Source organism: Anabas testudineus, chromosome 16, assembly GCF_900324465.2.
Source record: "Anabas testudineus chromosome 16, fAnaTes1.2, whole genome shotgun sequence".
In the NCBI taxonomy this organism is placed as follows: Eukaryota; Metazoa; Chordata; class Actinopteri; order Anabantiformes; family Anabantidae; genus Anabas; species Anabas testudineus.
The window spans coordinates 976,005-997,406 of record NC_046625.1 but is presented as its reverse complement, the minus strand read 5'-3'; the positions used below and the strand labels follow the sequence as shown (position 1 = coordinate 997,406).

The 21,402-nt window shown below is 43.1% G+C and overlaps 2 protein-coding genes across 2 annotated transcripts; one reads left to right on the top strand and one right to left on the bottom strand.

The window, feature by feature from the left end:
* Positions 1 to 1,540: 1,540 nt before the first annotated feature.
* LOC113168877 (cell wall integrity and stress response component 1-like) lies at positions 1,541 to 3,201 on the top strand. Its single transcript, XM_026369933.1, has 4 exons — positions 1,541 to 1,784; positions 1,893 to 2,100; positions 2,598 to 2,706; positions 2,984 to 3,201. Exons 1-4 carry the CDS (start codon positions 1,688 to 1,690, stop codon positions 3,110 to 3,112), a joined length of 543 nt encoding a protein of 180 aa, XP_026225718.1. The 5' UTR covers positions 1,541 to 1,687; the 3' UTR covers positions 3,113 to 3,201.
* A 6,604-nt stretch (positions 3,202 to 9,805) lies between these two features.
* On the bottom strand, positions 9,806 to 21,245 carry tmem116 (transmembrane protein 116). Its single transcript, XM_026370193.1, has 11 exons — positions 21,135 to 21,245; positions 19,916 to 19,962; positions 19,432 to 19,495; positions 19,096 to 19,227; positions 12,401 to 12,505; positions 12,007 to 12,056; positions 11,827 to 11,910; positions 11,538 to 11,673; positions 11,305 to 11,449; positions 11,117 to 11,196; positions 9,806 to 10,648 (listed from the first exon to the last, which is right to left on the bottom strand). Exons 1-11 carry the CDS (start codon positions 21,198 to 21,200, stop codon positions 10,478 to 10,480), a joined length of 1,080 nt encoding a protein of 359 aa, XP_026225978.1. The 5' UTR covers positions 21,201 to 21,245; the 3' UTR covers positions 9,806 to 10,477.
* Positions 21,246 to 21,402: the final 157 nt, after the last annotated feature.

The window sequence follows — 21,402 nt, the reverse complement described above, 5'->3', positions numbered from 1 at the left end:
TATGCTGAGATTTGTTGTGTGTGGTGAATTATTGGATCCATTCCTGCTGTTCCTCTGATCCAGAATGTCTCTGCTCCTGTGACATGTACATTAACAATTCAACTTAACCTTAAAACATTATTTTAAAGTGGTACATTTCAACTTCAACATTAACATCTGCATGAACTCAATGAACCCTGACTCTATGACAAACCGAAAAAGAAAAGGAACCTTGATGAACGGTGGCTCGTTCATTAAGGAGACAACTACGGCTTCTCCTCTCAGACTGTGGTGGTCGATGCTCATCACATGGACTCGGAATGGGAGGTGAGAAACGAGTTGCACTGGACGGGTTTAAAATCTGGGCAAATGGATTCAAAAAAGTGTCGCAATGAAAAATAGAAAGGAGCTTTTAGACTGTATGATAAGCAGCGTTGCTCTTATTTCCTCTTAAACCCAGACTAGAATTTAAAATCCTCCGCCTCACTTTTAAAGTATGTGAGGGTGAAGCTCCATTATCTCTTAAAGACCTGATACCACCGGTAGCACCGAACACGAAGATTAGACATCAGTATTTTAAATGAACCAGTTGTTTCAGTTAGACGGACACTGAGTGAATCTCTGAGTGGACCTCTGGGAATGATGAACCGGTGAACTTCTGTTTCCTTCAGCGTCACAGTTCCAGTTTGTTTCCCCTGAACCTCACAGAGAGCATCAGGTCGTTTTTATCCCACTGGAGGCTTCATACTGTGATACAGACATGTTTGAGGTCCACAATAAGCTATTACAGCCTTTTAATACTAGTAACAAATGCTAAATATGAGTGTTTTCATCTGACTTAAAGACTTATTTCATATTAAAATCTACTTTCCTAAACTTTAGCTAAAAATAACAGAAGTCAGCATCAATGCACAGTTTCTTCTTTCATCCAGAATCAGTTTTGTCATTTGCTTGTTGTTTGTTATCTTTTCTTATCAGCTGTCCAACACGCTCACGTGCACTAATACTAAACTTGTAATTAGTTCACTCATAAGCTTTGTGCAAACAACCAAACACTCCCACATTTGCTCTTCTGTGTGGTAAGAGCAGGTTTAGCAGCAGGTAAAATAAAGTCCCACTGACTCTAACAATTCCACTGCTGAGTCAGATAAATCATAATCAGAAAATCTCCTCTTGAATCACTTTGGTAACTTTTTACTCAACTACTGATCCAGGACAAAAGGTCTCACCATCAAATATCATCCAATAAAGTTGAATCTCGCCTTCTGGAACATTTACATTATTTTACATTTACATTTAGTCATTTATCAGACGCTTTTATCCAAAGTCACTTACAGGTGAGGAACAAGGCAAAAAATCTAAGTCAAGGAGAAAAACATCAACCAAGTGTTTCTGTTTCAAACGTCAGTGGGGTGTAAAAATTAACAGTGTGAAAAAAGTTCACAGGTCGAGTTAAAAAGTCACGTAAAGTCTTTAAAGGATGGAAAACATGTAGGAAAACACAGGCTGAAGTTTGCCGTCTCTCTGTGGAGGGTGAAAAACACATTGGGAGTAAATAGGTTTCAACACGTCATGTGATGAAACCTGCTGTGAGGCTGCCAGGTGAAAAACACTCATGTTAACTGGGGCAGGTGAAGGACGGACGAGGATCAGGACTTTATAAAGTCACCTGAATGACTCACGGAGCCAAACCAGATGGTCATCAGTCATGGTTTCCTTCAACATGCTGCTCTCGGCTCTGGGTCTGACTCTGCTGGCTGGAACTGTGGAGTCTTGGTTCTGGTCCTCGTCCAGTAGCAGTTCACGTAAGTGCTTTGGAAGATCCTGTATTAAAGTGAGGTTTAGGACTAGAACACTGTGCTGGTCTGAAGAGACGGGTAAAGAATATTCAGACTGATATGCTGCTCTGACAGAAGACCTCACGGATCCCAGTAACCTGTCGGGACAACGGCTGACGGACCTCTTCAACTCTCCGGTGCACAGAGCTGAGTGGATGGCACGACCAAAGGGTTCGAGCCTGTCCAGTTCTTCCAGTTCTTCCAGTTCTTCCAGTTCGTCCAGGTCACCACCCAGTTCATCCGGTGTTAACCCGTTTGATGCTTCACGCCACTCTGGAGTCAGGTCAGTCCACAAACACCGACCAGAAGTACATCTGAGAATGATGTAAAGAGCCGACTGTGGTCAAAATGTGAAATGATCTTTAAGAGCAGCAACAACAAGCAACCTGACCCCCAGACCTCACGAACCCCCCCACAGCAGTTTTAACTTTTAACTGAGACATTTGTCATGTGACGTCCTCCTGATGAAATCAAATATCTGACAAAGAAAAACAGAAGTGAGAAGTTTTACCTGCATGAAACTTAACTTATGACCCAAACAATGTTTTCTGTTTTTAATTCAGTTTTTCAATTAAGAAACAGCAGCTTGGACAAAGTTAACTACATTTTTGGATTTAGGCTCCAAATTAGAATAAGTTGTTGTGGAACCCAAACATGTTTTTTGTATTTTAAACATTTAACTGTGATACTCATTGTTCAGTTACCAACCAACCCTGATTAGAACTATGTGGAGTTCAAATTTAAAGCTTTAATATCGTTAAGCTGCTTTTTGTTTTGCAGGGTGACGCTGGAAGACGGCTCTCAGTGGTTGGTCCATAAAGGGTCTGGATACGGGAGATCCTCACAGACGGTGGTGACTGATGCTCGACACATGAGCTCAGCCTGGGAAGTAAGCTCCAACAAGAAATCAGAAGAAGAAACTTGCATTGCATTGTGCATTTCGTCAGCAGGTGGTGTTAATGTTGTGGTTGATGGCGGATACATGATGAAAACAAAACCTTTGTCGACGGTGAGAGGAGACAGAGCTGCAAACACCACACAGGAATGTGTACAGGGAAATGTGAACGAATCAAATCAGTCAAATGTAAATAAATTTTATCCCATCGGTCAAAAAAACAAACTTCCACCTGAACTTTAACTCTGATCTCTCTGTTTTCTCTCTGCAGCCTGTTAATTCCAGAGAATTCGAAGGAACAAAGACGGTTTCTGACTTCGTGAAAGCTGGAGGCTCGGAGTACGGGGTCTTAACCAAAAACTGTCATCAGGCCGCTCGTGACATGATGAATCAACAGTGAATAAACTGAAAATCTTTTTCCATCAGAGTGAAAGTTACAGTTTGTTTTCTCTCTGCTGAACAAACAATAAAGCTGAAACCTCACTGAGAGCCGAGCCTCCTTTCTCCTTTCCTCCAACGTACGCTTGGGTCTTCAATGCAATTCAATTTTATTTGTACAGTTCTTTTTACAACTGTAATTGTCACAAAGCAGCTTTACACAACCAAAGAACAGAGCATGAACAGTGAATGTGTAAGAATCATAATAATCAGATTGTCCCTGATGAGCAAGCCGAGGGCGACAGTGGCAAGAAAAAACTCCCTGAGAAGGCAACAGGAAGAAACCTTGAGAGGAACCAGACTCAACAGGGAACCCATCCTCATATGGGTGATTACATGCTGTGTAGGCAGCAGGCAGTCCAGTATAACAGTTAATGTCTTTAAGTTAATGTGGAGTCCAGTTAGTTATTAGAGGCTCTGGTAGACTTGTAGGTCTTCAGATCACATAACACACAAAATAATCTTGTCAAACACTACATGAAGCTGCTGGAGAGCATGTGTGCAGGGGTGGTGGGTAAGGTCGGCCCTGTTGTTCCAACACTGTAACGTTGCAACGCTAATACACACAGAACCTGAGCCATGTCCTCATGTCCGTGCACGTGCAGAACCAGTGACTTCAATTTGGCAGCTCTGGTTTTTATTATATGACACCATTTATTGTAAGGTATATGTGGATAAAACCTTCCCAACCAATCGATGCCCAGACCAGTCACGACTCAGCCCCTGATCATTTCAAAGGCTAAAAACAATCGTGTGACCTGAGGGAGCGGAAACCCCTGCTGACTCCAAGCTGGGTGGACTTCCCAGAGGCCTTCGTGGTGGGAAAACACACAGTGGTAGTTAATGGTTAGAGAACACACAATATTGTCGATTAAAAGGTCAGGAACGTGTTATTTGAAGTTCAGGTGACTGATTAGATCTAACCCCAGTTGCTGTTGTCTAACACTGGAGTTTCCACATACTCACAAGAATCAGATCATTGCAACTGGTCTTTGGGATTTCAGGTCCGTGGGCTCCATAAGTCAACTTTCAACAACAACAGCTGTAACAAACAGAACGTCCTGATAACTTGTTGATTCACTGACTAGTAGAGAGGTCACTGCTCTGACACTCAGTCATTTCTCACCTCTATGTGTGAGACAGTGGATCCCTCCAGTGGAACCGAAAGCTCATGACACAGAAACAGAAAGGTTGAGCTTTATTTTTCCATCATTCTGTAAAGATGACTGGAACCAGCTCCTCCAGCTTCTGTCCCACACAGTAAATCCGTCTTATTGAGACACGTTAATCTCAGATGATGTGGTGAAAAATGTTCTGCCCCAGATTTCATCACCTGAAGTGAAGAAACCGGCTGGTTTTACTGTCAGTAGTGTGGAAACACAGACGCAGCGAGCCAGGTGACAAACAGACGTGAGCCGGGGCATGAGTCCAAACAGGGAGGAGGTGGAGGAGGAGGGTCAGGGCTCTATAAAATCTCTTGTGATTGTGTCTCTGAGCCAAGAGTAGGAGACGCTCCCCAGGAACCAAAGCACCATGTTGTCCTTCAACGCTCTCTCAGCGCTGGTTCTGACTCTGCTGGCTCTTTGTGGCGGTTAGTGCCTTGGTTTAGAACTTCAGTGTGATGCTGCTGCTCTAACCTTTCTGTGACGTAGAGTTTCATCTCTTACTCTACACTAACAGGCAGCTTCAGCTCCAACCTGTCGGGACAGCAGCTGACGGATCTCTACAACTCCCCAGTTTACAAAGCTGAGTGGATGGTACGACCCCTGGGATCCAGTTCAACCATAGCCGGACCACTCAGCCACACCGGAGTCAGGTACTGGTCTGAAGTCTGCAGACATGATGTGCACACAGTTTATTAGGTCCACCTAGCTGAAGTCCACTGTGTGCTCAGGACCATCACAGCTCTCTATTTAATGTCGTGCTCCATTTTCACCCTCCCAGAAAGTGGACTCCTTTAATTGGAGCAGCCTGTAGAGAGCAACACATTGTTTCTGTAGTGTTGTGTGTTTTTAGGGTGATGTGAGATTCATTTGTGAATTATAGAAATCAAAGTTAAAACGTGAAACATCTTTGTTTGTCAGAGTGACGCTGCGCAATGGGGCTCAGTGGCTCATCCATAAGGGAAACAACTACGGCATCTCCTCCCAGACGGTGGTGACTGATGCTCGAAACATGGCCTCAAACTGGAAGGTGAGACACGAGGTTCTCTGACAGGGGCCGACTGGAACAGACTCTTTGGTGGAAAATGACTCACTTCGCTTTTTATTTGCCCTCACTTTGTGTTTTCTCTCTGAAGATGTTAGTAACCAGAGACTTCAATGGGAGAAAGACTGTCGCTGACTTTGTGAAGGTTGGAGGAGCCACCTACAACTTACTGTTCAACTGTCACGTGGCCTCGATCAGAATGATTCTTCAGTAAACGGGAACTCGTCTCTCAGTTTGTCTGTACTTTGTGCAAATGACAATAAAAACTCTTGAATCTGCAGTAAAAAGAATCCTGAAGTTTGACTGATTGGCTTTTATTGAACATGCTCGGTAGAGACCTGAGCTCCACGTTTGTTTGTTTGTTTGTGTGTTTGTGTGTGTTTGTTTGTTTGTTTGTGTGTGTGTGTGTGTGTGTTTGTTTGTTTGTTTGTTTGTTTGTGTGTTTGTTTGTTTGTGTGTTTGTGTTTGTTTGTGTGTGTGTTTGTTTGTTTGTTTGTTTGTGTGTTTGTGTTTGTTTGTGTGTGTGTTTGTTTGTGTGTTTGTGTGTTTGTTTGTTTGTTTGTTTGTTTGTTTGTTTGTTTGTTTGTTTGTTTGTTTGTGTGTGTTTGTTTGTTTGTTTGTGTGTTTGTTTGTTTGTTTGTGTGTTTGTTTGTTTGTTTGTTTGTGTGTGTGTTTGTGTTTGTTTGTGTGTGTGTTTGTTTGTGTGTTTGTTTGTTTGTTTGTGTGTGTGTTTGTTTGTGTGTGTGTTTGTTTGTGTGTGTTTGTTTGTTTGTGTGTTTGTTTGTTTGTTTGTGTGTTTGTTTGTTTGTTTGTTTGTTTGTTTGTTTGTGTGTTTGTGTTTGTTTGTGTGTTTGTTTGTTTGTAAGTTTGTTTGTTTGTTTGTTTGTTTGTGTGTTTGTTTGTTTGTTTGTGTGTGTGTGTGTGTGTTTGTTTGTTTGTGTGTGTGTGTGTGTGTTTGTTTGTTTGTTTGTTTGTTTGTTTGTGTGTTTGTTTGTTTGTTTGTGTGTGTGTGTGTTTGTTTGTGTGTGTGTGTGTTTGTTTGTTTGTTTGTTTGTTTGTGTGTTTGTTTGTTTGTTTGTTTGTTTGTTTGTTTGTTTTTCAGACATTGCTGCAGACGTCAGGTCTCTGTGTTTGTCTCATATATTATATATTCACACCCCACACATGTTGCTCACTTTACTGTGATATGAATTTTTATTAGAACATTATAAAATTGCCCATCAGTCAGTGACAATGTGAAATTGTGGTTCCAGGTTCCAGGTTCTGGAGGCAGACACCCTCTCTACATTTAAGACTAGACTTCAAACTTTCCTATTTTATGATCTCATAGTTAGAGATGGATCAGGTGACTCTGCTGCTATAGGTTAGTCTGCTGGGGGACCTCTACTGATACACTGAGGTTTACAAAGCCACAAACCTCCAGGGACAGAAGCTGGAGGAGCTGGTTACAGTCATCTTTACAGAATGATGGAAAATAAACCTCAACCTTTCTGATTCTGTGTCATGAGCTTTCGGTTCCACTGGAGGGATCCACTGTCTCACACATAGAGGTGAGAAATGACTGTTGAAGGGAGATTTCACATTAATCATGTGATGAAGCTGTTGGTCTGTTACAAGGATTTTTCAACATTCAGAAAAAGTCTTTCTGTTTAGAAATCACCTGGTTTCACTTGATTTGGATGGAGACAGAAACACAGTGCCACTGACTCTCATCAGAGATCAGTCACACACTGATCACAGCTGCACGGATGTAAGAACAGTGAAACAACAGTTTTAGAGTGAATCAGTCCAGATCCCGACGATGAATCGGTTCAGATCCTGACGATGAATCGGTTCAGATCCTGACAGTGAATCGGTCCAGATCCTGACAGTGAATCGGTTCAGATCCTGACAGTGAATCGGTCCAGATCCCGACGATGAATCGGTCCAGATCCTGACAGTGAATCGGTCCAGATCCTGACAGTGAATCGGTTCAGATCCTGACAGTGAATCGGTTCAGATCCTGACAGTGAATCGGTTCAGATCCTGACAGTGAATCGGTTCAGATCCTGCCAGTGAATCGGTTCAGATCCTGACAGTGAATCAGTCCAGATCCTGACAGTGAATCGGTTCAGATCCTGCCAGTGAATCGGTTCAGATCCTGACGATGAATCGGTTCAGATCCTGCCGATGAATCGGTTCAGATCCTGACAGTGAATCGGTTCAGATCCTGCCGATGAATCGGTTCAGATCCTGACAGTGAATCAGTCCAGATCCTGATCATATTTCACCCATAATAAGTTATAATCCTCTGTGTGCTGAGTGATAGTTTCTGCAGGGCCTTTGCCAAGTCCCCTCTCCCCCTCTGTTTGCTCTGTGCAGCGTTTTCCTGCTTCTTTCACCTCCAATCACGAAGGTTTATGCACAGGAACAGACGGCAGCTTGAAGGTGTCTAATCAGGTGTGAAGACAGAGATTATGTCACCACACTGGGACGTTTCAGAGCAGAGCGTGCCGCACATTACGCAAAGCTTACGCAATTCACATGAGGTTAGTGTTCATGTGAGTGTAACTTGATATTTTACATTAAAATGAAATTAGAAGCAGCACCAGGTCAGAAATACTCAAAGTATCAAAGGTCAGTCACAGGCCCATATGAACACAGTCATTCCTTCTGTCTGCTGCATGTAATGCACCTCGACGGAAGATCAGCCATAAAATGAAACCATGAGTTTAAATAAAAGACAAGCAGAGGGCGTCCGTCTGCCCGTCATGACTGTGACTGTAGCACAAGCTGGAAATGTTAATACTTGGTATGACCCACAGCTGGAAGAAGAAACACAGCTCACCACAGTCTGATGAATGTGGCCAGTCGTAGTACAAATGCTATCCATCACTGAAATCACAGAAGAGCAGGTAGAGGCAGTGTGATGCTCTGGGCAATGGTCTGTGTGGAAACCTTGATACCCCCAAATTCCCACGATCAAACTAATCGTGCCTCTGTAGAAAAACAAGTCGGATACTTGGAGCCCCATCTTGCAACTTGCAGAGCTAGTGGGCGCCAGGGGAGCTGCATTATGGGTAATTGTTGTTTATTGTGTTGTTTTATGTTGTCTGGCATTGTGAGGGAAAGGTGTGGGAGCAGACAAGAAGAGAAGATCCAAAAACAGCAGTGGCCTCTGTCTTTACTTACTGTATCTACGATCCACAGAAAATCTGGTTTATGGGCCGTGAGTCCTCTCCTGAGTCCTGAACCTGCTGCTGCTGACTTCTAGCAAAAGGTGCTTTTAAAGTTCAATGAACATATTTTAATAAACCTTTAGCAGCTTTTACAGTAAAATTGAAGAATTCAGTTAAATATTATTATAATGAAGATTTTACAGTTAAATAGTGTTGTTTACATTTTTTACAGTAAAATTCAGCACTTCAGATCTGTTGTTCTGCAGATTCTGGCTGAACGCCCACAGCAGCACGGAGGTGGTGCCCCCCCATCAGATAATGAGTGTGGTCAGGCGGCGTCTCTGTGAGTGCAGCGCTGGTCATGTGGCGTGAACGCCTCACTGAGTTTCTGCACGGTTGAGCAGCAGCAACGTGGGACGACAGCAGGAAGGGGGGGGGGCAGATTTTTTCACTGCTCCATCAGTATCATTCCCTTATTCATCATCTGATTCTGATCCCTGCTCCACCTGTGCTTCCTGTTTGCCTCTCTTCACCCCCTTTTGTTCACCTGTGTTAAAGAACTCCTGCTTCGACCCCCCAGCTCCTTCAGTGCTCCTGTCAAAGTGTCTCAGGACACTGAACCCCAGTGGAGTAAAACAGAATAAGTGACTCTGAGAAGTGAAGTGAAAGTACCAGAGGCAGAAATGGGAAAACATCTTTCTCTGTTCCAAACAGCCACGTAAAGTAAAAACAGAACAGCCCTGAGGAAAAGTGAATTTCCTTTGTCTCCTGAGACGGAAACCACGTTCTTACTGTGACTGCAGTGAAGTCTGAATGTTTTCTGCTACAGGAAACTTCTCTTTGGAGAAAAGAGGAGCAGAGGAAAAATATTTCCTGTTTTCTTCCCTTCAAGTCTAAAACGACCTTTAGAGCATCACAGTGAATATTTCAAGTGGCCTGAAAAGATGGTTCCTCATAGTTTAGTTCTAAACTTAACGGGAGAATGCAAAGATCCGGTCCCTGTTTAATACTGAACAGACCTCCAAAAGACGTACAGCAGTCTGGAGTAGTATGAAGTAACACGCATCCATCTGCAGTGATAAGTTAATATTAAAGGCAGAAACATTTTAGGAAAAAGAAGATATCATTTATTTGTGATGTATTTATTTATTAAAACCTCACTGAAGGGCTCCTTTTCATATACTATACATCTACTTGAAGTTGCAGTCAGAGGCTCAAAGCTCGAGGTGAACGTGTGTTTTCCTGCTGGCACAACATCATAACATAGAAAGTGTTTTTCTAGTTGGAGATATTTTATTGTAACTTGACAAAAAAGAGCAAAACTGTTAGAAATACAAAAAAGATTCATTCAGCAGCATCTGTGCAAAAAAAAAACACAGGAGCAACATCACACAAGACAAGTAGCACTGAGTGTGTATTTTACAGTCTTCTCATCTTATTAAGAACATTTTTAAGGCAGGAAATGAAACAGTGATGTTAAACTGGAAACGCGACGTCACAACTTCACTTTTCTTTTTTGAGGGTTAACAAAGAGAAATCAGTTCAGTCCAAGTGCTTTTACATCACACCTGCTGAAATGATTCAGACTCATAAAACAGTTGTTCTCCATCGACCTGAGATTCAGTCACTGTACAGAAGCAGGGGTCACGTGACCTGGAAAATCACGCTAAAAGCACCACCTGTTTGTTTTCTGAGTTGATGCAGTCACTTCTCTTTCAAATCCTGTTTTCTCCGTCGCTCTTCCTCCTGCTGTAAACTCCCTCTCCTCCTTCTTCCTCTTTTCTCGCCTCAGCAGTTCAGGATGAGAGATGGAAGCGTTTGTCCTCTGCACACTAACGACCTCGGTGTTTTCCCTCTCAGATCAAGTGAAAGTTCACGCTTGCTTCTCAGGCCTTGTGTTGCAGATGACACAAACACCCACTCGTTCTCAGTCTCAGATCGCCAGCCCGCCTCTGTCTCTTTCAGCTGATGTTGGGAAGCGCCTGGTAGCTTCTCTTCTTCTGAGATCGTAGCAGAGGCGTCTGAGTGTCCACGTCCCGAGATAAAACCGTCCTCCCGGCTCGGCGGAGACGTGCATGAGTCCATCCGTAGACCAGGCAGTTGAGGAAACCCTGAGATGCTGAGGTGAAGGCCTGAGGAGACAGGACAGAGCACATGAACACTGTTCATCACATGTTTCCTAACGTTGTTGACACCCAGACTATGTCTCTGTGCTCTTCGTTCTCCTTGGTATCAGACGCCTGAAGAGGTCAAATCTCCACTATTTCTTATTTTTAGATTTTCCCCTGTTCATCTCCATGAACAACACTCAAGAACACAACAGGTGAAATCCAGTGTGAAGCATGTTTCAGGTAAAGAAAGTTAACAAACTGAAGCCTCAACCTTCAGTGTTTAATACTGTCTTACGTATAATTACAGATGATGAGTTGTCGCTTGCTGGGAGTCGACTCTTCAGTGATAAGAGTTCCTCCCACAGACGAGAGTTTGTCATCATGAAATGAATGAAAGTGACCACAGAGGCAAACATCTACTGTACAGGCTTCAAAATGCTGGGAGGAGCTCGAAGTCACTTCAAGTGAACGATCCTGCAGCAGACTGACCTGTGATATGTAGAGGACGACCCCGATCTTGCCTTGACATACTGAGGGCTTCACCACTCGCAGAAATGCCAGAGCCACAGCTGAGGACACAACACAGAAACAGAGAGAGAGGATTGTTCAGCTTTATTCTTAACTGCTTGATTCTCTTGAAATAAATCAAATGTCTTTTACAGCACCAAACACCAAACCTGGGCCCCAGCAGAGGATGAAGACCAGCGGGTACAGGAGCATCCGTCGGTCCATCACACGGAAGGAGGCCCGCTGCTGGCTGCCTAGGTAACCGTTTGACGTCACAGCCCGTCTGTAAATATGACGCGCTTTTACCACGAGCACCTGGTGCAAGAGAGGAGAGTCGCATGAAGCGAGGCCAGCTTCTACCAAAGTCCAGCCTAAAAACACAGGTGACAACCTAGGAACTCACTGTGACGCCCAAAAGGGTGAAGATGAAGGTGCCAAGGAAGATGGCGAGGCCGTAGGTGTGCAGCAGGCTGCAGGCTCTGATGGTCTGCTCGTGCTCAGAGGTCAGGTACAGCGCTCCGGTGTGCATCAGCAGACACCTGGTTTGGTACGGTGTGCGATAAAGGTCAAATGAAGAAGTTCAAAAACAGTGATTAGAACACACAAATCCGGCTTTTATGTTGTAGTAGTAGATTACAAAAGTAACTGCAGAGGTTTGACGTGCGTGTGCTGTGATCATGTTTGCTCCTCACCTGTAGGGCTGGCTGAAGTTGGCTTGACACTGGCTGATGTTTCCTTGGATAAAAACAGGCGTCATCAGCAGCACAGGAAGTAGACTGCAAACACGATCAGTTAAAGGTCAGTTAAAGCTTGTTCATGTGCAGAATATTGGATAGAATGAATAGATTTAGATTCCTGAAGTGTCTCATCACCCTGACAGCAGTGCAGTGGCTTTTCCAGCTGTGCTCACTCTGTTGGAAACCTGCAGAAAAGGTGGGAAACTTAGGCACCGACTGTGTTGGCTCGTAGCTAATTACTGACTCGTTAATGAGAATAACCTGAGATAGTATTTGAACAAATGTCTAGATAATGATTAGAAGCAGAATAATTAGAATTAGAAACCACATACTGTAGTATAACAGAAAGAGAGACTAATAACTAATTAGTAAGTAACGAGGAACTTTATCTTTTCTGGTCTGTGATTGAGACTTTTACAGAAAGCTGCCAGTCTGTTGTGTGGTGTCTGATTCAGGACCTGCTCGTTAACGGTTCACTAATTAACGTGCTGCTCCTGATTCGAGTCCTCTGGTACTGGTGTGTACGTACCTGTACGGGGTATCCATCCAGGCAGCAGTAGAACTTCTCTCTGATCCCTGCGTACAGGTCCCACACGTAGTTGAGTGTGTAGAAGAACGAGGCCATGTAGAGAATCTGACGGAACCAAAACAGAGTTTTCTATTTGTGCAGAACTCACATTTACACTCAGACGGTAAACAGAGATAAAATCGAGGGCTCGATGCTTCTGAACAACGGATGTAGGTCAGGAATGTGTTTATTTTCTGCTTTACATCCAGTCTGGTTCTGCTGCTCTAGTTCCTCCCAGACTGACCCAGTTCAGGATCAGTTCTGGGACAAACAGGGTCACTTGAGTAAAATGTGACTGCACATTTGATTATCAGGTGTCGGAAACCAAACAGAACAAAAACCCATTCAACACGGTCTCAGTTAGGCCTTAATGTTGATCCATTATACGTTAGTGAGAACTCTGCTTTGTTCTATTGTTGTCTGTACATTTAGGAGGATAACACTGAAACACCTTCTTCTTCTGATTCATTCACATTATTATTATTATTATTATTATTATTGACTCTCATCAGGTGTGTGGGGGAAACACAGGAGGAACACGGAATAATGCAAGTTCCTGATTAATCTTACAATATTAACTCTTCATGCATAGAACTCACTACAGCTGAAGGAGCTGGTCTCTTATATATTAATATATAACATATACAGTGGTCAGAGTTAAAGATAAAACCATATTTCTCTGTCTTTTTGAAGAAAATCGTAGAAACTCTGCAGTTCAACATGTTAAAATGTGAGAAAACATCACATTAGCATTTTTCATTTCTTATTCCAAACTCGGGTTCATCAGGGTTCATCAGGGTTCATCAGGTTCATCAGGGTTCATCAGGTTCATCAGGGTTCATCAGGTTCATCACTAACCCTCACACTGACATCATTCAATCTATTTACATTTACATTTAGTCATTTAGCAGACGCTTTTATCCAAAGCGACTTACAAGTACAAGGAACAAGGCAAGCAAACAAAATCTAAGTCAAGAAGAAACAACATCAAAGCAAAGTGCTCTCGAAAAAGTGTTTCTGTTTCAAGAGATGTTAGAAAGAAAGGGTAGAATTTTTTTTTTTTTTTTTTTTGTAAAGGAGTGTAAAGGAAGATGCGGAAGAGTTCTGTTTTCAGCAGTTTTTTAAAGATTGCAAGTGAGGTGGCTGAGCGTGCAGAGATAGGCAGCTCATTCCACCATCGTGGGATCACTGAGCTGAACAGTTTTCCTTGGTGTCGACTGTGTGGTGCTGGTACCACCGGACGACGTTCACTGGTTGAGCGCAGTGGACGGGAGGGGATGTAGACCTGAACGATTGAATTGAGATAAGATGGAGCTGTGGAGTTAACCACTCTGTAGGCAAGAGACAGAGCTTTGAACCTGATCCTTGCAGCCACACGAAGCCAGTGCAAAGATTTGAAGAGCGGTGTGACATGAGACCTTTTTGGTTGATTAAAAATGAGGCGTGCTGCCGCATTTTGGATCATCTGGAGGGGTTTGGTTGTGGATGCCGGTAAACCCATCAGTAGTGCATTGCAGTAATCCAGGCGAGATTAGATCAACGCCTGTACAATGAGTTGGGTGGTGTACTCCGTCAGATAGGGTCTGATCTTTCTGATATTGTGGAGGGCATATCTACATGACCTAGAGACTGTGGCGATGTGATCTGTGAAGGTCAGCTGGTCGTCAATGATGACCCCCAGGTTTCTGGCTGACTTAGTAGGGGATATCACCGCAGATCCAATGTTAATGCTGATGTTGTGTTGAGTTGAAGGTCTGGCAGGGAAGACTAGAAGTTCAGTTTTGGGTATGTTGAGTTGAAGGTGTCTTTTTCTCATCCAGGCAGAGATGTCAGAGAGACAGGCAGAGATGCGAGATGAGACAGTTGAGTCATCCGGTGGAAAAGACAGGAAGAGCTGTGTGTCATCTGCATTGCAGTGATAAGAAAAGCCATGAGAATGGATGATAGAGCCTAGAGAAGAAGTATAGATTGAAAAAAGAAGAGGACCAAGGACTGAGCCCTGCGGTACACCGGTGGAGAGGTTATGAGAGTCAGAGACACGCCCCTGCCAGGATACCTTAAAGGTTCGTTCAGACAAGTATGACCGAAGCCAGGCTAGAGCTGATCCAGAGATGCCCAGGTCTGAGAGTGCAGTCATGAGAATCTGATGGTTCACAGTGTAAAAGGCTACAGATAGATCTAATAGAATAAGGACAGAAGATTTACCTGCAGCTTTTGCCACCCGTAGGGATTCCACAACAGTCAGAAGTGCCGTCTCTGTGGAGTGACCACTCTTGAAGCCAGACTGATTGACATCAAGGAGGTTATTCTGGGAAAGAAAGTCAGAGAGTTGATTGAAGGCTGCACGTTCCAGAGTCTTGGCCAGGAATGAAAGAAGAGAGACCGGTCTGTAGTTCTCCACAAGGGAGGGATCCAGAGAAGGCTTCTTCAACAGTAGAGTAATCTGGGCCTGCTTGAACGAGGTGGGAAAGGTGCCTGTTGTGAGAGAGGTGTTGATGATCTGTGTAATGGCTGGTATTAGTGTTGGTGCGATAGCTTGAAGAAGAGTAGAGGGGATCAGATCCAGAGAGTAGGTGGTCGGGCGATTGGAGAGGAGGAGGGTGGATACATCGTCCTCTGACAGTGTTGAAAAAGTGAAGTGAGATGCATCGTCAGGTTTAGTAAGCAGAATGTCATTGTCCGGAGGAGAGAACTGGGAGCTGATGGCTGCCACCTTGTTGGTAAAAAAGGAGGCAAAGTCGTCAGCTGTGAGACAGGTGGGTGGTGGAGGTGGGGGTGGATAGAGTAGAGACTTGAAAGTGGAGAACAGCTTTCTAGTGTCTGTGGTGTTGCTGAGCTTGTCCTGGTAGTATTCAGTCTTCGCCCTGGTGACACTGTAAGAGAAAGATTGAAGCAAATCCTGATACTCAGTTAGAGCAGGTTGAGACCTGGATTTGCGCCACTTCCTCTCAGCACTCCTGAGCACCGTGCGTTGTTCACGGATCTGGTCAGTGAGCCACGAGTTGGAAGCTGAAGGACGAGCAGGTCTAGTAGATGTCGGGCAGAGACTATCCAGGCAGAACGAAAGAGTATCGCAGAGCCTGTCCGTGGCTGCGTCGGTGTCGTAGGTGGATAAAACCTGTGATGAGGGCAGCGCTGCAGAAACCAGGGAAGAAAGCTGCTCTGGGTTGAGAGATCTGAGGTTGTGGACAGAATGTTTCCAATGCAGTGGAAGAATGAGACGGTCTAGAGATGCAGACTGTGAGCTGAAGGAAGAAGTGAAGCTGAAGGAAGAAGTGATCCGACAAATGCAGAGGAGTGACAGATTTCAGTGAATCCAGCCTGTTACACACCTGTCCTGGCACTCACCTGGATCAGGTGTGTTCTGTCGTCATATTTGAGTTGGTTACTTCTGTACTTGTGTAGAAGCTTTAGACGCAGGTTTATTTCTGCTGCTGTGGTTTTGACCCAAACCAATAAATAAGATTCAGTGAAACTACTTTTGGATATTTCTGTGGAAAAGCGATGACTGTTGATGGCATGTGAAGGCTCCAGGTGAGTCTTTTGCACTTGTGGAAATAATTAACAACCAATAATATAAATCTTAACAAGATGATGACTTTTAAAAGAAGGAAAAGTTTCCACATGTGCTGCAGCGATTGTTGTTAGCTTAGCTAACGCTAGCAGCTAACGTTAGCTCGCTTCACCGCGATGAGTTCCTTTCGTTTTCAGTTCGTTTAATGCAGCGTTTCTTTAAGTTCCTGCAGCATTTTGTAATTTACTTGTTTAACGCTCAAAGAAAATGTTTGTGCTTTTGTATGTTTGCTTCCTTCAAGTAGCAAGCGAACGATGCTAATGTCTGTTAGCCTAAGGGAGGTTAGCTGGCTGTGATGTTAGCTAACGTGGCCATTAGCTTTGGCTGGAACCCGTTTCATTCATGTTACGATTAATTTTCTACTAAAAAGTAAGTTTAGCTTTTAGACATCGAGTGATTTTCCGTTATGAGATGATAATTTGTAATATTTTATGTAATTTAGGCAGTTTGACGGCCTCTACTAACAAGTGTTATTATAGAAATCTGTTCTAAAAGGGATTTAATTTTCTCTTAAAAGCATTTTATATGTGAATTGAACACATTTTTCGTGTAAAGTTGATTTTACCTGAGTTTCTGTGGCTGTTCCATCTGAAGCTGTTAGTATTGTTGGTCTTCGACCTTGGTTTAAACTAATGTGGTAAATCTAAATATCCAACATGAAATGAATCAGAATCAACCTGTGTGTTTGCAGATGTTGAAGCAGGAATCCTGAGGACACCTTTCCACACAGGTGAGGACGGCGATCACCTGTGACCATCAAACCATGGTCACAGGTGAGGACGGCGATCACCTGTGACCATCAAACCATGGTCACAGGTGAGGACGGCGATCACCTGTGACCATCAAACCATGGTCACAATATAAAAGCTGTCTCACAGCACACCTATAAAACTGTTCTCAGATCATTTATCGGACGCAAATCTTGAATCCGAGGAGACAAACTTTAAGGTGACGTGCTGCGTTTCATCAGGTATGTGCAGACAAAGATTCTGAAGAGTTTTGAAAATTGACAGTGAGACAGCCGAGCGTGCAGAGGTGCGTGGGTCGTTCCACCGTCGTGGAACCACAGACCTCGCTCACAGTGTCCCCGTGGGCTGTGTGGTCAGGATTCCTGGTTTTTACCCAGGTAAGCGATGGTAAATCTCCCTGCAGTTCTCCCAACTTCCTCATATCAACCGTTACTTCCTCATGTTAACTTCCCTGACTTTAACTCTCCAACAATCTGGCTTTAACATCAAGTAGATTAATCACTGGAGTTTCTTAAATTTGCAGCAGGACAATGAAAACAGCATAAGGAGGTCACAGGGTCGACTGACACACCTGTCCTCCAGTACCTGAGCTGGCAGGTGGGACTGTATTTAAATGTTGTGATCAGGGCAGCAGCTGCTGACTGTCAGCGTCTGTGTTTGACCAGCAGCAGTCTCTGCGGTTTGAGCGTGGGTGGTTTTCAGCCTCCGAAAAACTAAATGTGAGTAAATCTGATGTCTGGGAAACTTTCACATCAGTGAAATAATGAGAAATGTGTGTCACTGGTGAACGTGCAGATCCGACCCCATCCAGGTGATGGGGTGCAGGTTTAGATGATCACTGGTAAATTTAGGTGTTTTTGTGTTTGGTTTAGTTTTTTGTAGTAAAACAGTCGGAGGAGGAAGTTGAGATTTTCCAGCTAAACTGTCTCTGCGTGAAGACAATAACAGAGCAGCTTTATGTGAAGGTTCCTTATTGTGGCTGATTAATAAGAAAACAAACAGTGGTTTGGTTTTAGGGGAAGGAAATCACAGAACACCTTAACCACAGAAGTGAAGAACACAAAATGTCCCTAAAAATCCAGCTGCAGTGTCATCACAGATGAGAGAAAGCAGACTGATGGAGATTCAGCGCTGTGTGCGTGCATTTCCTCTGTAATCATGAATTTAAAATCTATATACAGTATATAGTGAACTGTTTGTCAGTTGTCTGTGTAGTCTTTTTTTAAGTGTCTGTTTTACCGCAGACTGTGTAAGAACCCAAACACTTGGCTAATATGAGATTAAAATAAGCAAGTTAGACAAAATCTACACATGCATACACATAAAATTATGATCAGTTCAGCTGCAGAGGCCAGTCTGAGAAGTTCTTAGAAAAGAAAAGAAGTAGAAATAATTGGTAACAACAAGAAATGGAAGTAAAGACCCCAAAAACAGCACTGACAAATATGTTTATGACTAAATATAAATAGTTGTTGGCATGTTACAGTACGTGATCACCAAAGACAACGCAGCTTTGTTTCCTGGTTACGGCATCAGTGCCAGTTTATTTACATATGTTCAGGTCTCAGAGGTAAATGTCAGTTAATTTATCTCCAATGATGTTTAGCATTTGTGGTAAAGTACACAGACTCAGTACATCAAAGGCCTCATTTCTGACCAGTTACTGTAGAAAATCATCAACAGTCATTTCTTCGCTTCACGAACTGACTCTTTAGTTAATAGAGAAATCTTTCAGTACTTCCCACGTATGTCATTTAGAAACTCTGACCGTTAATATGAAGGCATCTCTAGACTCAACAGAATATTTTTAACGTGTTTTCCAACTTGTGACTCTGCAACTAAGCTGGCTGCCATCTGTTCTGATTTATAACTCTGGAACCAGTGAAAGTCTTTATCTTTTAGTGGACTGAATATTCTATCACTGAGATTGTTGGAAAGAGACTTTGGAAAATCTAGAGGCGTCTTGATAATGTTTTTCCAAACGCCACAGATGAATGAACTTCTTTAGAGAAACCGATCTTTACCTCTGTTACCTGAATGTACTGTAACTGGGGCCAAGTGCACCTGCACAGTATAAAATCAGAATGAGAGGAAATGTTAGGTGAGAAATCACTATAGACTCATTCGTGAAGCTTCAGTTTACACTAAGGTCAAGAGCTGAGCTACTGGAGTCAGACAATCCTAACTGGGTTACTACAGACACTGACTGAAGTTAGGCATTTGTTAGGGACTTTTTTCAGCACGGATTGAGCCCATTCAGTTCTCTAGTGAGTGTAGTTTTGGAAAAAGTGCAGCTCTGTGGAGATGTTTTACATGTGACTGTATGTTGTTACCTGTTCCAGCGTGTGAAGGTGGTAGCAGTAGGTGTAGAGGCTGTTGCAGTGTTTAGAGAACAGAATGGCTCCAATCAACCAGCAGACAGCGAGCAGCAGGTCGGACAGACTGAGCAGGAACAGAGGCTGCAGCTGCAAACGCACAAAGTGATGATGCAGTTTAAGTTGTTACAGATTTTCTCATTCTAAAGGAATATAATGTTGTTTTCAGTGGTGGAAGATAACTAGGAGTGAGAATTGAATTGAATTGAAATGTAAATCAGGTTTATTAAGCTGTTCTCATTGAAATCCAGCTGCACTGAGCAGAAACATGTAGAACTAAAATAAATCACTCACCTCCGGTGTCCGAAGGAGTCTCTGTAACATCACACAGATGATGATGGAGCCTGAACCGAGAACGCTGCAAACACAGTCAGTGCTGTTAAAATTGGTTTATCTCAAATGCTAAAGGACCTAACGACTAACATTAGTGGATCTCTATTGATATTGTTTTGATCATAAGCAGCTCCTGCTGCTGCTTCTGAAAATGTCTCAACATGTAAAAGTTCAGCAGGAATTAAAGATGTAAAATATCAAAGAGGTGAAAAACAAGCACTACTCAGTTTATTTCACGCTTCATAGTGCACTGCTTCCTGCTATTGTCTGAGTGCTGTGACCCCTGACCCTCAACCTCTTTCCTGTTGGTCCCTTACGGTGCAGATGACCCAGAAATCAAAGCTTAATGAGCCGAGGAGTTTATGGATGAGACAGATACAGGACAAAAATCAAAGAAAACATCCGAACAATATTGTGTTTGCAGTAGCCAGTTTAAATCAGAGACCTGAGCAGAGCCATGACCAGCTGGATCCACTGGACTGCTTCATACACCTGCAGACAGAGGACAGGAGTTCACTTTAACATCACTGCATTTCAGTCACCAAAGCTGAGGCCCCCAGTTTAAAATTAGAAACGACACTTTTCTAAATGGAGTTTTGTCATGAGACAGCTGAAGTTTCAGCAAGATTTTAAGTAAATTTGATGCAAATACTGTTAATTGACATTGTGGAAGCAGAACTTTCATCTGCAGCTGAGTGGTTTTACCACTTTTACTTAAGAGAAATATCTGAGTTTGACGTCCACTACTGTGCACAGTACTTGTTAATAGTCGTGTGGGGAAAAAACACAGACTTGTCCTTTACTGAACGTCTGTGTGTGCTGCAGATGTGAAAGTTTAAATAGAGAAGAACACAAAGTGTGGGCGACACACAAAAACCCCAGCGAGCTCAGTCTGAAAGGAGAAGAGTGTGAAACAGCAAGTTTCCACAGCTGATGTTTGACTCTCACTGCAGCTGGAAATGCTCCATCAGGGATTTGTAAGACTTTTCTGCACTGAAGTAATTTCTCCTGGTCAGATGTTCTCACTTTATTTAGTACATTACATCTAAAATGACAGAACGGTCATCACAAGCTAAGAAAAACCCAAATGACTTTTGTCAAAAATCATAAACGAGTTCAATCAGAGTCAACGGGGAAATCTTAACATTAACAAACATGAAATGTTTTTACTGTAATTCACTGATGGTCCTGAGACTGAGCGTTTCAGCTCAGACACTTTAATTTCTCTTGACCTCAGATTCAGTGTAAAGTACATTAAACGTTAGGTTCTGCACTAACGTTATTTGGGCTACTTTATGTTCCTCAGACACATGTTAATCTTAGTTATATTATTGATATTTTGCCCATTAAATCTCAGAAGCATACAGTTTGTTGACCAAGTAAAAATAATGGAAAATCAGAAAAATCCTGTAGAACAAATGTGTGTGTTATCTTTATCTTATCTGTCTTCTGACACTTTATTGATTTGTCTTTAACTATTATGTATTCGATTGGTACCGTTGCGACCTCCTCAGAGAGCCACACCCTCATGTTGAGAAGCAGTCGAAGCAGGTAACACGAGCTCTGTCTTCACCAGATTCACCCGCTTAATGTTGATGCTTCAGTAATTACGCTACAGCAGCATTTTACTCGAAGTACAATTTGTTGTGTCAGCAATCGCTTACCTCGGTCCAGTCCTGAGCTTCGGTGACGTTTTTCTCGCTCCCGTTGGTGAAGAGCTCTTGTAACATGTTGAAACTTTAAGATGAGTTTAAATAATAAAAATTAAATGTGAAGATCAGAGAGCAGCCTGGAGCTCAACTGTCTCACAGCAGCTTTTATCCTGCAGCTCTCAGGAAGGAGGTGGATTCATCCCCTCAGACTCCACCTACTTCACCCCGGTCACACCCCCTGTGGGAGCTGGACCACGAGGAGCTGGACCTCATTCAGACC